This window comes from Mobula hypostoma, chromosome 5 (genome assembly GCF_963921235.1).
Source record: "Mobula hypostoma chromosome 5, sMobHyp1.1, whole genome shotgun sequence".
NCBI lineage: Eukaryota > Metazoa > Chordata > Chondrichthyes > Myliobatiformes > Myliobatidae > Mobula > Mobula hypostoma.
Window position 1 is genome coordinate 120,928,741 of NC_086101.1, and position 12,754 is coordinate 120,941,494.

Sequence of the window (12,754 nt, forward strand, 5' to 3'; positions counted from 1 at the left end):
TGGATTCAGAATTGGCTTGCCTGCAGAAGGCAGAGGGTGGTGGTGGAGGGAGTACATTCAGATTGGAGGATTGTGACTGGTGGTATCCCACAAGGATCTGTTCTGGGACCTCTACTTTTCATGATTTTTATTAACGACCTGGATGTGGGGGTAGAAGGGTGGGTTGGCAAGTTTGCAGACGACACAAAGTTTTGTGGTGTTGTAGATAGTGTAGAGGATTGTTAAAGATTGCAGAGAGACACTGATAGGATGCAGAAGTGGGCTGAGAAGTGGCAGGTGGAGTTCAACCCGGAGAAGTGTGAGGTGGTACACTTTGGAAGGACAAACTCCAAGGCAGAGTACAAAGTAAATGGCAGGATACTTGGTAGTGTGGAGGAGCAGAGGGATCTCGGGGTACATGTCCACAGATCCCTGAAAGTTGCCTCACAGGTGGATAGGGTAGTTAAGAAAGCTTATGGGGTGTTGGCTTTCATAAGTTGAGGGATAGAGTTTAAGAGCCGCGATGTAATGATGCAGCTCTGTAAAACTCTGGTTAGGCCACACTTGGAGTACTGTGTCCAGTTCTGGTCACCTCACTATAGGAAGGATGTGGAAGCATTGGAAAGGGTGCAGAGGAGATTTACCAGGACGCTGCCTGTTTTAGAAAGTATGCATCATGATAAGAGATTAAGGGAGCTAGGGCTTTACTCTTTGGAGAGAAGGAGGATGAGAGGAGACATGATAGAAGTGTACAAGATAATAAGAGGAATAGATAGAGTGGATAGCCAGCGCCTCTTCCCCAGGGCACCACTGCTCAATACAAGAGGACATCGCTTTAAGATAAGGGGTGGGAAGTTCAAGGAGGGTATTAGAGGAAGGTTTTTTACTCAGAGAGTGGTTGGTGCGTGGAATGCACTGCCTGAGTCAGTGGTGGAGGCAGATACACTAGTGAAGTTTAAGAGACTACTAGACAGGTATATGGAGGAATTTAAGGTGGGGGGTTATATGGGAGGCAGGGTTTGAGGGTCGGCACAACATTGTGGGCTGAAGGGCCTGTAATGTGCTGTACTATTCTATGTTCTATGACAAGACTCTGTGCAGTAGTTGAAGTCCGAGGTGTAAATGGTGAAGAGAAAGGGAGACAAGACAGTCCCCTGTGGAGCCCCAGTGCTGCTGATCACTCTGTCAGACACAAGCACATGTACTGTAGTCTGCCAGTCAGGTAATCAAGAATCCATGACATCAGGGAAGCATCCATCTGCATCGCTGTCAGCTTCTCCCCCAGCAGAGCAGGTGGATGGTGTTGAACACACTGGAGAAGTCAAAAAACATGACCCTCACAGTGCTCACTGGCTTGTCCAGGTGGGCGTAGACACGGTTCAGCAGGTAGACGATGGCATCCTGAACTCCTAGTCGGGGCTGGTTGGCGAACTGGAGGGGATCTAAGTGTGGCCTGACCATAGGTCGGAGCAGCTCCAGAACAAGTCTGTCCAGGGTCTTCATGATGTGGGAGGTCAATGCCACCGGTCTGTAGTCATTGAGGTCGCTGGGGCGTGGCGTCTTCGGCACAGGGACGAGGCAGAATGTCTTCCACAGTACAGGAACCCTCCGGAGCCTCAGGCTCAGGTTGAACACATGGCGAAGTACTCCACATAGCTGAGGGGCACAGGCTTTGAGCACCCTGGTACTGACACCATCCGGTCCTGTAGCCTTGCTTAGGTTGAGACGTTTCAGCTGTCTTCTCACCTGTTCAGCTGTGAAGCCCACCGTGATGGTTTCTTGTGGGGAAGGGGTATAGTCATGAGAGCAGGGTGGGGGACTGTGAGGAGGGGTAGGAGGGGAGAGTGGAATGGAGGGGAGAGGAGGGGAGATGCTGTGGAGATGGAGGAATTGCGAGAAGCGGATGGCACTTTTTCAAGAGACAGGGTAGGAAGAGGAATCTCTTATCAGCTCAGCTCAGGGGATCTCCCATCCACTGCTACAAACCTTATAGTTCCCACACCCTGCACTTCCCGTTTCTACCTCCTACCGAAGATCCACAAACCTGCCTGTCCAGGTAGGCCCATTGTCTTGCTTCTGCCCCACTGAACTCATTTCTGCATACCTCGGCACTGTTTTATCCCCCCTTGTTCAATCTCTTCCCACCTATGTTCGTGACGCTTCTCAGGCTCTGAATTTTTTCAATGAATTTAAGTTCCCTGGCCCCCACCATTTTATTTTCACCATGGATGTCCAGTTCCTTTTTACCTCCATCCCCCACCAGGAAGGTCTCAAAGCTGTCCGCTTCTTTTTGGATTCCAGACCTAACCAGTTCCTCTCTACCACCACTCTCCTCCGTCTGGTGGAATTAGTCCTTACTCTTAATAATTTTTCCTTTGGCTCCTCCTACTTCCTCCAAACTAAAGGTGTAGCCATGGAAACCCATATGGGTCCCAGCTCTGCCTGTCTTTTTGTTGGCTTTGTGGAACAATCTATGTTCCAAACCTATTCTGGTATCTGTCCCCCAATTTTCCTTTGCTACATCGATGACTGCATTGGCGCTGCTTCCTGCACGCATGCTCAGCTCGTTGACTTCATTAACTTTGCCTCCAACTTTTACCCTGCCCTCAAGTTTACCTGGTCCATTTCCGAAACCTCCCTTCCCTTTCTTGATATTTCTGTCTCTGTTTCTAGAGACAGCTTATCTACTGATGTCTACTGTAAGCCTACGGACTCTCACAGCTACCTGGACTATTCCCCTTCCCAACCTGTCTCTTGCAAAAATGCCATCCCCTTCTCGCAATTCCTCCATCTCCACCGCATCTACTCTCAGGATGAGGCTTTTAGTTCCAAGACAAAGGAGATGTCCTTTTTTAGAGAAAGGGGCTTCCCTTCCTCCACCATCAACTCTGCTCTCAAATGCATCTCTCCCATTTCATGCACATCTGCTCTCACCCCATCCTATCGCCACCCCACTAGGAATAGGGTTCCCCTTGTCCTCACGTACCACCCCACCAGCCTCTGGGTCCAACATATAATTCTCTGTAACTTCCGCCACCTCCAATGGGATCCCACCACTAAGCACATCTTTCCCTCCCCCCGCCTTCCGCTTTCCACAGGGATCGCTCCCTACGCAACTCCCTTGTCCATTTGCCCCCCTGCCCCCCCATCCCTTCCCACCGATCTCCCTCCTGGCACTTATGCTTGTAAGTGGAACAAGTGCTACACATGCCCTTACACTTCCTCCCTCACCACCATTCAGGACCCTAGACAGTCTTTCCAGGTGAGGCGACACTTCACCTGTGAGTCAGCTGGGGTGACATACTGTGTCTGGTGCTTCCGATGCGGCCTTCTATATATTGGCGAGACTAGACACAGTCTGGGAGACCGTTTTGCTGATCACCTATGCTCTGTCCGCCAGAGAACATAGGATCTCCCAGTGGCCATACATTTTAATTCCACGTCCCATTCCCATTCTGATATGTCTATCCACGGCCTCCTCTACTGTCAAGATGAAGCCACACTCAGGTTAGAGGAACAACACCTTATATTCTGTCTGGGTAGCCGCCAACCTGATGGCATGAACGTTGACTTCCCTAACTTACATTAATGCCCCACCTCCCCTTCGTACCCCATCCCTTATTTATTTATTTATTTATTTGTTTAGTTATTCATTCATTCATTTCCCTTTTTTTCTCTTTTTTTTTCTCCCTCTGTCCCTCTCACTATAACTCCTTGCCCATCCTCTGGGCTTTCCCACCCTCTTTCTTTCTCGCTAGGCCACCCATCCCATGATGCTCTCCCTTCTCCAGCCTCGTATCCCTTTTGCCAATCAATTTTCTAGCTCTTAGCTCCATCCCTCCCCCTCCTGTCTTCTCCTATCATTTCTGATCTCCCCCTCCCCCCTCCCACTTTCAAATCTCTTACTATCTCTTCTTTCAGTTAGTCCTGACGAAGGGTCTCGGCCTGAAACGTCGACCGTACCTCTTCCTATAGATGCTGCCCGGCCTGCTGCGTTCACCAGCAGTTTTTGTGTGTGTTGCCTCCTTTTAACCTTCTTGATTTCTTTTGTAAGTTCCTCAATTGTTCCTACCTACCTATACCTGCAATGCACCTTTTTTTTCTTAACCAGTGCTTCAATATCCCTTGAAAACCGAGGTTCCTTAAGCTGTTACCTACCTTTTATTCTGACAGACACATATAAGCTTTGCACTCTGACAATGCCACTTTTGAAAACCTCCCACTTACCAAGTCCACCTTTGCCAGAAAACAGCTTGTCCCAAACCACACTTTTGCGGACAGAACTGAGTGCAGATGCTGTACGGTTTCAAGCTGTACAAAACCTTTGAGAGCCGGACACCCCTTTGTATAGTCTGTTCTGAGTGCAGATTTTCAAAAAGACAAGAGCCATGATGATAAGATAACAGAGACAGTTTTCAGACATGGTGCAGTCATCCACTCTGAACAATGCCCTTGAAAGTCTAGCTCTTCTTTGTACAGCTTTTCTGTTCAAACCTGGGAACTAAGGTCACTAAGTATACTAAGGTCACAAGATAAAGATGGAAATGAAGATTTCTAGGGCAACACTTACTATTGGAGAGCTGTCCAATTCTGAAGTATTAATGGCCTTTAATAAGTAGATTTCATTCATTATTTGCACCCAAAATATGTATTATGTATATTACTCAGATATGCAAAAGGTGGGATTCAGAAGTACACAAATTTCAAATGGATCAATTGCTGTATCAAACTAGACTATTTCTGTATAAAAATGGCATTCCTTTGTTCAAACTTTAGAACAATTTGGTGACGGGCAAGTTGTTCTTGTGCACCAGTAAATAAAGTAAGCTTGAGGAATGATTGAGGACAATATTTGTCTATGCCAAGGAAATCCCATTTCATAGCACTTAACCTATATCCCTCTAAACTCTTGTCACACCTTTACCAATGCACCGATAAGTGGTGATTTATAAGTTCGTGGCCTAAGGTAGAAAGAGATGAGTTATACGGCTCTGGTTACATGCACATGTAGTTCAACTTTTTGAGTGATTATGCAGAAAGTTTGAAGTTAATAACTCATCAGTTAATAACTCATCAGGGATGATTAATAGGTTCGTGACCTAAGGTAGAAGGAGTTGAGTTATTAACTTCAAACTTTCCGCATAATCACTCAAAGAGTTGAACTGCATGTGCATGTAATGAGAGCTGTATAACTCATCTCCTTCTGCCTATGGCCACGAACTTATCAATCAGCCATGCTGTGGACACTTTCTGGAGGTACAAGATCTGTATGCTCCACGACCACTGGACTAAGTGTGTAAATGTAGGAGGGCACTATGTTGAAAAATAAATGTGCTTCCTTCTACCTTAGACCACGAACTTACCAATCACCCCTCGTACTTCTTAATGTACTGGTTCAGCCATTTCTCTGGCAGCTGGTTCTATATGTCTATCATTTGAAGTATAAAAAGATTGCCCTTCAGATTCTTATAAAACATTTCACCACCATCTGAAAAATAAGTCCTCTTGTTTTTGATGCCTAATACTGGAAAAAGACTGATCACCCTATTTATGCCCTCTCTGAAATCATTCCTCAGGTCTCTTACGCTCCAAGGAGTAAAGGCCCAGCCCATCAGATTTCTCCCCCTATAACTCAGTCTATGCAGTTGTGCCAACTTCCTTATAAATCTTTTTTGCATCCTTCCTACAATAGACGGAGCTAACCAGAACACAGTACTCCAAGTGTGGCCTTACCAAAGGCTTTGTACAATCACAATAAAACCCTCCAACTTTTATATTCAGTGTCCTGACTGATGAAGGCTAGCCTGCCAAAAAGCTTTAATGGTCAAAGGTTCAAGGTTCATTTTATTGTCGAAGTATGCATTTACAATATAACTTTGATATTTGTCTTCTCCAGATAGCCATGAAATACAGAAAGATCATGTGTGTTGTTGAAAGAAAAGATATTAGCTCCCCCCCCACCTGCACAAAAAAGAAAAAGAAACAATACTCACAAACCCCAAAACTCTCCACCCCTCCGCCACAGAATAAAGCAGCGACAATAGCATTAAATCCCCTGCCCTTCACCACAGGGAAAAAACAGTGACAATAACAACAAATCCCCAACCCCTCCCCCGCAGAAAAAAGCCTTCTTCATTGCCTTGTCTACCTCCATAAAACCACTTTAAGGGAACTATGCACCTGTACTCCCTCTGCACCCAAGGCCCTACCTTGCTTTGTCCTTCCAAAGTGTAACACTTTGCACTTAGCTGAGTTAAATTCTATTGGCCACTTCTCTACCCACCTACGCAGCTAATCAAGATCCCACTGCAATCCTTGATACTCTTCTTCACTGCAATCAACACAAATGCTGGGAGAATTCAGCCGGCCAGGCAGCACGTATGGAAAAGAGTGAACAGTCATCATTTCAGGCCAAGATCCTTCATCAGGACTGGGGGAAAAAAAGATGAGAAGTTGGGGAAAGAGGGGAGGAAAAAATACAAGGTAATAGGTGTTAGGTGAAACCTGGAGAGGGGAAGGGATGAGGTAAAGAGCTGGGAAGTTGATTGATGAAAGAGATAAAGGACTGGAGAAGGGGGAACCTGATAGGAGAGGACAGAAGGCTATGGTAGAAAGGGAAAGGGGGAGGAGCACCAGAGGAAGTTGATGGGCAGGTAAGGAGATAAACTGAGAGAGTGAAATGAAATGGGGAATATGAAGGGAGGGCAATTACCGGAAATTGGAGAAGTTTAGGTAGCCTCCAACCTGATGGCGTGAACATCGATTTCTTGATCTTCTGGTAATTGCTCCCTCTCACCCCCTGAATTCATATATTTTATGTAGATTAGGTAATATTTCCATGGTAGAGTTGCTGACTGCATGCATATTTTTATTGCCTTTGTAATTAATGGCGGAGCAATTGCTAAGTTAAAAAAAAATCAGAAGACCAACAATATAGATTCTTGATTGGTCAGGGGCATGAAGGGATATGGGGAGAAGGCAGGAGATTGAGGCTGAGAGGAAAATTAGATCAGCCATGATGAAATGGTGAAGCAGACTCGATGGGCAAAATGGCCTAATTCTGCTCCTGTATCTCATGTTCTTTTATCACAGAGGCTTTTTGTTTGATCAGGAATGTGGATGGAACTTTCTCCTTTAGACTTTTGTCAATTGTTTCTGAGTTGGAACCAAAATACCACCAAAAATATGATGATTTTGAAGCATTTCAGTCGGGATGTAAAACAAGGAAATCATATTGTACATTTCAAGTATGCTATCCTTGATAAATTACTATGTTACATTATTGTGTTACATTCTGTATTACATTGATCTGCTGACCTGTAAGTGGCATTTTCTGACTTAACAACTTTTTCTTTAAATCTTGTTTCACTATAGATGCTCAGTTGCACATCATATTCCTCAGTTTTAAGATATACGATAGTTTGGAATTTGGGTTGATAGTTGGAGCTTTATGTTTCATGATTTTTGCTGTGCAGAAATTATTTATTGATTTAGTTTTACTGCAAGATTAAACTGTTGCTGGTCGCCAAACCACAAAAGTCGTGATAGATTTTTTTGATATAAGTGAATAAAAGTATGACCTCTTACGTACTTCTGTCTGGAACTTTGATTATTATTTTCTATAACAGCGTCAGTGAGCTTTCAGAATTCTTGGCGTGGCCAGGTGGTAAAATTTTCGACTAGCATGTCCAACATTGTTTTATTCCTGGTGGCTCAAATGTACCCACCCATCTTCAGTCATCCATCCAGACCAGGAGATCCTTCTTAAAATCCAACACCCCAGCTCTTAAAACAGTTATTTAATGGCCTGTTATATTTGTTCATTGAGAAAGACTTCCTGAAATGCCTGTCAGTCCAATGAACTTACTCCCACAGAACCAGCAAAAAGAAAATGTGTATGTTGCACAACCTATGCATTGCAGGGCATTGCCACAGAGGAAATATTTTGTTTTACATTAGTTATTGATGTGAAGTGAATGACAGACTGGCTATCATTTTCTTAGGAGAGCGCAATCAAAAGTACAAAGAGCTGAAGAAAAGAGAAGAAACAATGGATGGTAAGTTTGATAATATATGCATTTTAGCCTGTGCTTTCCAAATTGATTGTTAAATCAGGATAGAAATTGTTTAACATTATTTAACCTTCGTGGAAATGCAAGGTGACAAGGATAACCACTTGCAAAGTATATTGTGGGTTTTGTTAACCATCTCATTCATTATGCTTGCAGAGTTTTAAGTTTCATAATTACTCAGTACCTGACCAAGTATATCCTAGAATATTGTGTGAAGCAGAAGAACAGAATATTGTGGGCCTTGCAGAGATTTTTTAAATCTTTGTTAACCATAGGTTTGGTACCAGAACGTTGAAGGATGACTGATATTGTGCCTTTATTCAAGGACAAGCTATTGTTTCTATTATGGTTATTGGATTTACTGAGTATGCCTTCAGGAAAACAAATATCAGGGTTGCCCATGATGACATATATGTACTTTGATAATCAAGTCAAGTCAAGTCACTTTTTATTGTCATTTCGACCATAACTGCTGGTACAGCACACAGTAAAAATGAGACAAAGTTTTTCAGGACCATGGTGCTCTGTGAAACCATACAAAAACTACACTGAACTACGTAAAACAACACAAAAACTACACTGGACTATAGACCTACCCAGGACTGCATAAAGTGCATGAAACAGTGCAGGCATTACAATAAACAATAAACAAGACAATAGGCTCAGTAGAGGGCAGTAGGTTGGTGTCAGTCCACGCTCTGGGTATTGAGGAGTCTGATGGCTTGGGGGAAGAAACTGTTACATTGTCTGGTTGTGAGAGCCCAGAGTAGAGTAGCAATGGCTGGAATTTGTGGAAGCTATTTGGAAGGCACTGGGTACAGTACATACATTCCAAAGAAAAAGTATTCTAAAGGAAAGAAAACATAACCACGGCTAACAAGGAAAGTCAAAGCCAACATAAAGTCAAAGAGAGTGCATATAATAGAGCAATAATTAGTGAGAAGTTAGTGGGTTGGAAGCTTTTAAAAACTAACAGGCAACTAAAAATGTCATTAAGAAGTTAAAGCTGGAATATGAAAGTAAGCTAGCCAATAATATTAAAGAGGATACCAGAAGTTTTCTCAGTTACATAAAGTATAAAAGAGAGGTGAGAGTGGATATCGGACCACTGGAAAAGGATGCTGGAGAGGTAGTGATGGAGGACAATAAAATGGCGGACAGACTGAATAAATATTTTGCATGAGTCATCACTGTGAAAGACACTGGCAATATGGTGGAAGTTTTAGGTGTAGGGGCCAGAAAGTATGTGAAGTTACCATAACTAGAGAGAAGGTTCTTTGGAAACTGAAAGGCCTGAAAGTAAATAATACCCCTGGACCAGATGGTGTGCACCCCAGAGTGCTAAAGGAGGCGGCTGAAGAGATCGTGGAGGCATTAGTAATGATCTATCAAGAATCACTAGATTCTGGAATGGTTCCGGAGATTGCAGAATTGCAAATGTCATCCACTCTTCGAGAAGGGAGAGAGGCAGAAGAAACATAGACCATAGAATAGTACAGCACAGTACAGGCCCTTCGGCCCACAATGTTGTGCCGACCCTCAAACCCTGCCTCCCATATAAGCCCCCACCTTAGATTCCTCCATATACCTGTCTAGTAGTCTCTTAAACTTCACTATTGTATCTGCCTCCACCACTGACTCAGGCAGTGCATTCCACGCACCAACCACTCTCTGAGTAAAAAACCTTCCTCTAATATCCCCCTTGAACTTCCCACCCCTTACCTTAAAGCGATGTCCTCTTGTATTGAGCAGTGGTGCCCTGGGGAAGAGGCACTGGCTATCCACTCTATCTATTCCTCTTATTATCTTGTACACCTCTATCATGTCTCCTCTCATCCTCCTTCTCTCCAAAGAATAAAGCCCTAGCTCCCTTAATCTCTGATCAGAATGCATACTTTCTAAACCAGGCAGCATCCTGGTAAATCTCCTCTGCACCCTTTCCAATGCTTCCACAGCCTTCCTATAGTGAGGTGACCAGAACTGGACACAGTACTCCAAGTGTGGCCTAACCAGAGTTTTATAGAGCTGCATCATTACCTTGCGACTCTTAAACTCTATCCCTCAACATATGAAAGCTAACACCCCATAAGCTTTCCTAACTACCTTATCCACCTGTGAGGCAACTTTCAGGGATCTGTGGACATGTACCCCGAGATCCCTCTGCTCCTCCACACTACCAAGTATCCTGCCATTTACTTTGTACTCTGCCTTGGAGTTTGTCCTTCCAAAGTGTACCACCTCACACTTCTCTGGGTTGAACTCAATCTGCTACTTCTCAGCCCACTTAAGCATCCTATCAATGTCTCTCTGCAATCTTTGACAATCCTCTACACTATCTACAACACCACCAACCTTTGTGTCGTCTGCAAACTTGCCAACCCACCCTTCTACCCCCACATCCAGGTCGTTAATAAAAATCACAAAACGTAGAGGTCCCAGAACAGATCCTTGTGGGACACCACCAGTCACAATCCTCCAATCTGAATGTACTCCCTCCACCACCATCCTCTGCCTTCTGCAGGCAAGCCAATTCTGAATCCACCTGGCCAAACTTCCCTGGATCCCATGCCTTCTGACTTTCTGAATAAGCCTACCATGTGGAACCTTGTCAAATGCCTTACTGAAATCCATATAGATCACATCCACTGCACTACCCTCATCTATATGCCTGGCCACCTCCTCAAAGAACTCTATCAGGCTTGTTAGACATGATCTGCCCTTCACAAAGCCATGCTGACTGTCCTTGATCAGACCATGATTCTCTAAATGCCTATAGATCCTATCTCTAAGAATCTTTTCCAACTGCTTTCCCACCACAGACGCAAGGTGCACTGCTCTATAATTACCCGGACTATCCCTACTACCTTTTTTGAACAAGGGAACAACATTCACCTCCCTCCAATCCTCCGGTACCATTCCCGTGGACAACGAGGACATAAAGATCCTAGCCAGAGGCTCAGCAATCTCTTCTCTCACCTTGTGGAGCAGCCTGGGGAATATTCTGTCAGGCCCCGGGGACTTATCTGTCCTAATGTATTTTAACAACTCCAGTACCTCCTCTCCCTTAATATCAACATGCTCCAGAACATCAACCTCATTCATATTGTCCTCACCATCATTAAGTTCCCTCTCATTGGTGACTACCGAAGAGAAGTATTCCTTGAGGACCTCGCTCACTTCCACAGCCTCCAGGCACATCTTCCCACCTTTATCTCTAATCGGTCCTACCTTCACTCCTGTCATCCTTTTTTTCTTCACATAATTGAAGAATGCCTTGGAGTTTTTCTTTACCCTACTGGCCAAGGCCTTCTCATGCCCCCTTCTTGCTCTTCTCAGCCCCTTCTTAAGCTCCTTTCTTGCTTCCTTATATTCCTCAATAGACCCATCTGGTCCTTGCTTCCTAAACCTCATGTATGCTGCTTTCTTCCACCTGACTAGCTTTTCCACCTCACTTGTCACCCATGGTTCCTTCACCCTACCATTCTTTATCTTCCTCACCGGGACAAATTTATCCCTTACATCCCGCAAGAGATCTCTAAACATCGACCACATGTCCATAGTACATTTCCCTGCAAAAGCATCATCCAATTCACACCCGCAAGTTCTAGCCTTATAGCCTCATAATTTGCCTTTCCCCAATTAAAAATTTTCCTGTCCTCTCTGATTCTATCCTTTTCCATGATAATGCTAAAGGCCAGGGAGCGGTGTTCACTGTCTCCCAGATGCTCACCCACTGAGAGACCTGTGACCTGACCCGGTTCATTACCTAGTACTAGATCTAGTATGGCATTCCCCCTAGTCGGCCTGTCCACATACTGTGACAGGAATCCATCCTGGACACACTTAACAAACTCTGCCCCATCTAAACCCTTGGAACTAATCAGGTGCCAATCAATATTAGGGAAGTTAAAGTCACCCATGATAACAACCCTGTTACTTTTGCACCTTTTCAAAATCTGCCTCCCAATCTGCTCCTCTGTATCTCTGCTGCTACCAGGGGGCCCATAGAATGCCCCCAATAGAGTAACTGCTCATGTTTTTACCCTCACTGGCTCATGGCACAGGTAGCAAAGCAGAAATTACTACCTGAAGGTCCTGCTTCTCAGCTTTCTGCCTAGGTCTCTAAATTCTCTCTTCAGGACCTCTTTACTTTTCCTTCCTATGTCATTCATACCAGTATGTACCAAGACATCTGGCTGCTCTCCACCCCTCCTCCAAAATGCTGTGGACTCGTTCTGAGACGACCCTTACCCTGACATCTGAGAGGCAACATACTATCCTGGTGTCCTGTCCACAGAAACTCCGGTCTGTTCCTCTGACCATTGAGTCCCCTATCACTATTGCTCCCCTCTTCTCCCTCTTTCCCTTCTTCACAATGGACCCATGCTCAGCGCCAGTAACGTGGTCTCCATTGGCATTGCTTTGGGAGGTCATCCCCCACAACAGTATCCAAAATGGGATATTTATTATTGAGGGGAATGGCCACAGGGGTGCTCTATGCTAACTGTTTACTCAGTGTCCCATTCCTTCTCCTGACAGTCACCCAGCTACTCACCTCCTGCAACTTAGGGGTGACTACTTCCCTGTAACTCCAATTGATTATCTCCTCACCCTCCTTTACAAGCCAAAGGTCATCCAGCTGCTGCTTCAGATCTCAAACACGGTCTTCAAGGATGGTGAAACCTATCGAATGATGAAAGGCC

General features: G+C 44.7%; 1 protein-coding gene across 1 annotated transcript in view; it reads left to right on the forward strand.

Annotated features, from left to right (window-relative positions):
* Window positions 1–12,754, forward strand: part of ift74 (intraflagellar transport 74) — a 256,862-nt gene that overhangs the window by 157,450 nt on the left and 86,658 nt on the right. Inside the window, exon 13 of the mRNA XM_063047634.1 lies at window positions 7,983–8,036. Within this exon, the coding sequence (XP_062903704.1) occupies window positions 7,983–8,036 (54 nt within the window). The remainder of the gene's footprint in view (window positions 1–7,982; window positions 8,037–12,754) is intronic.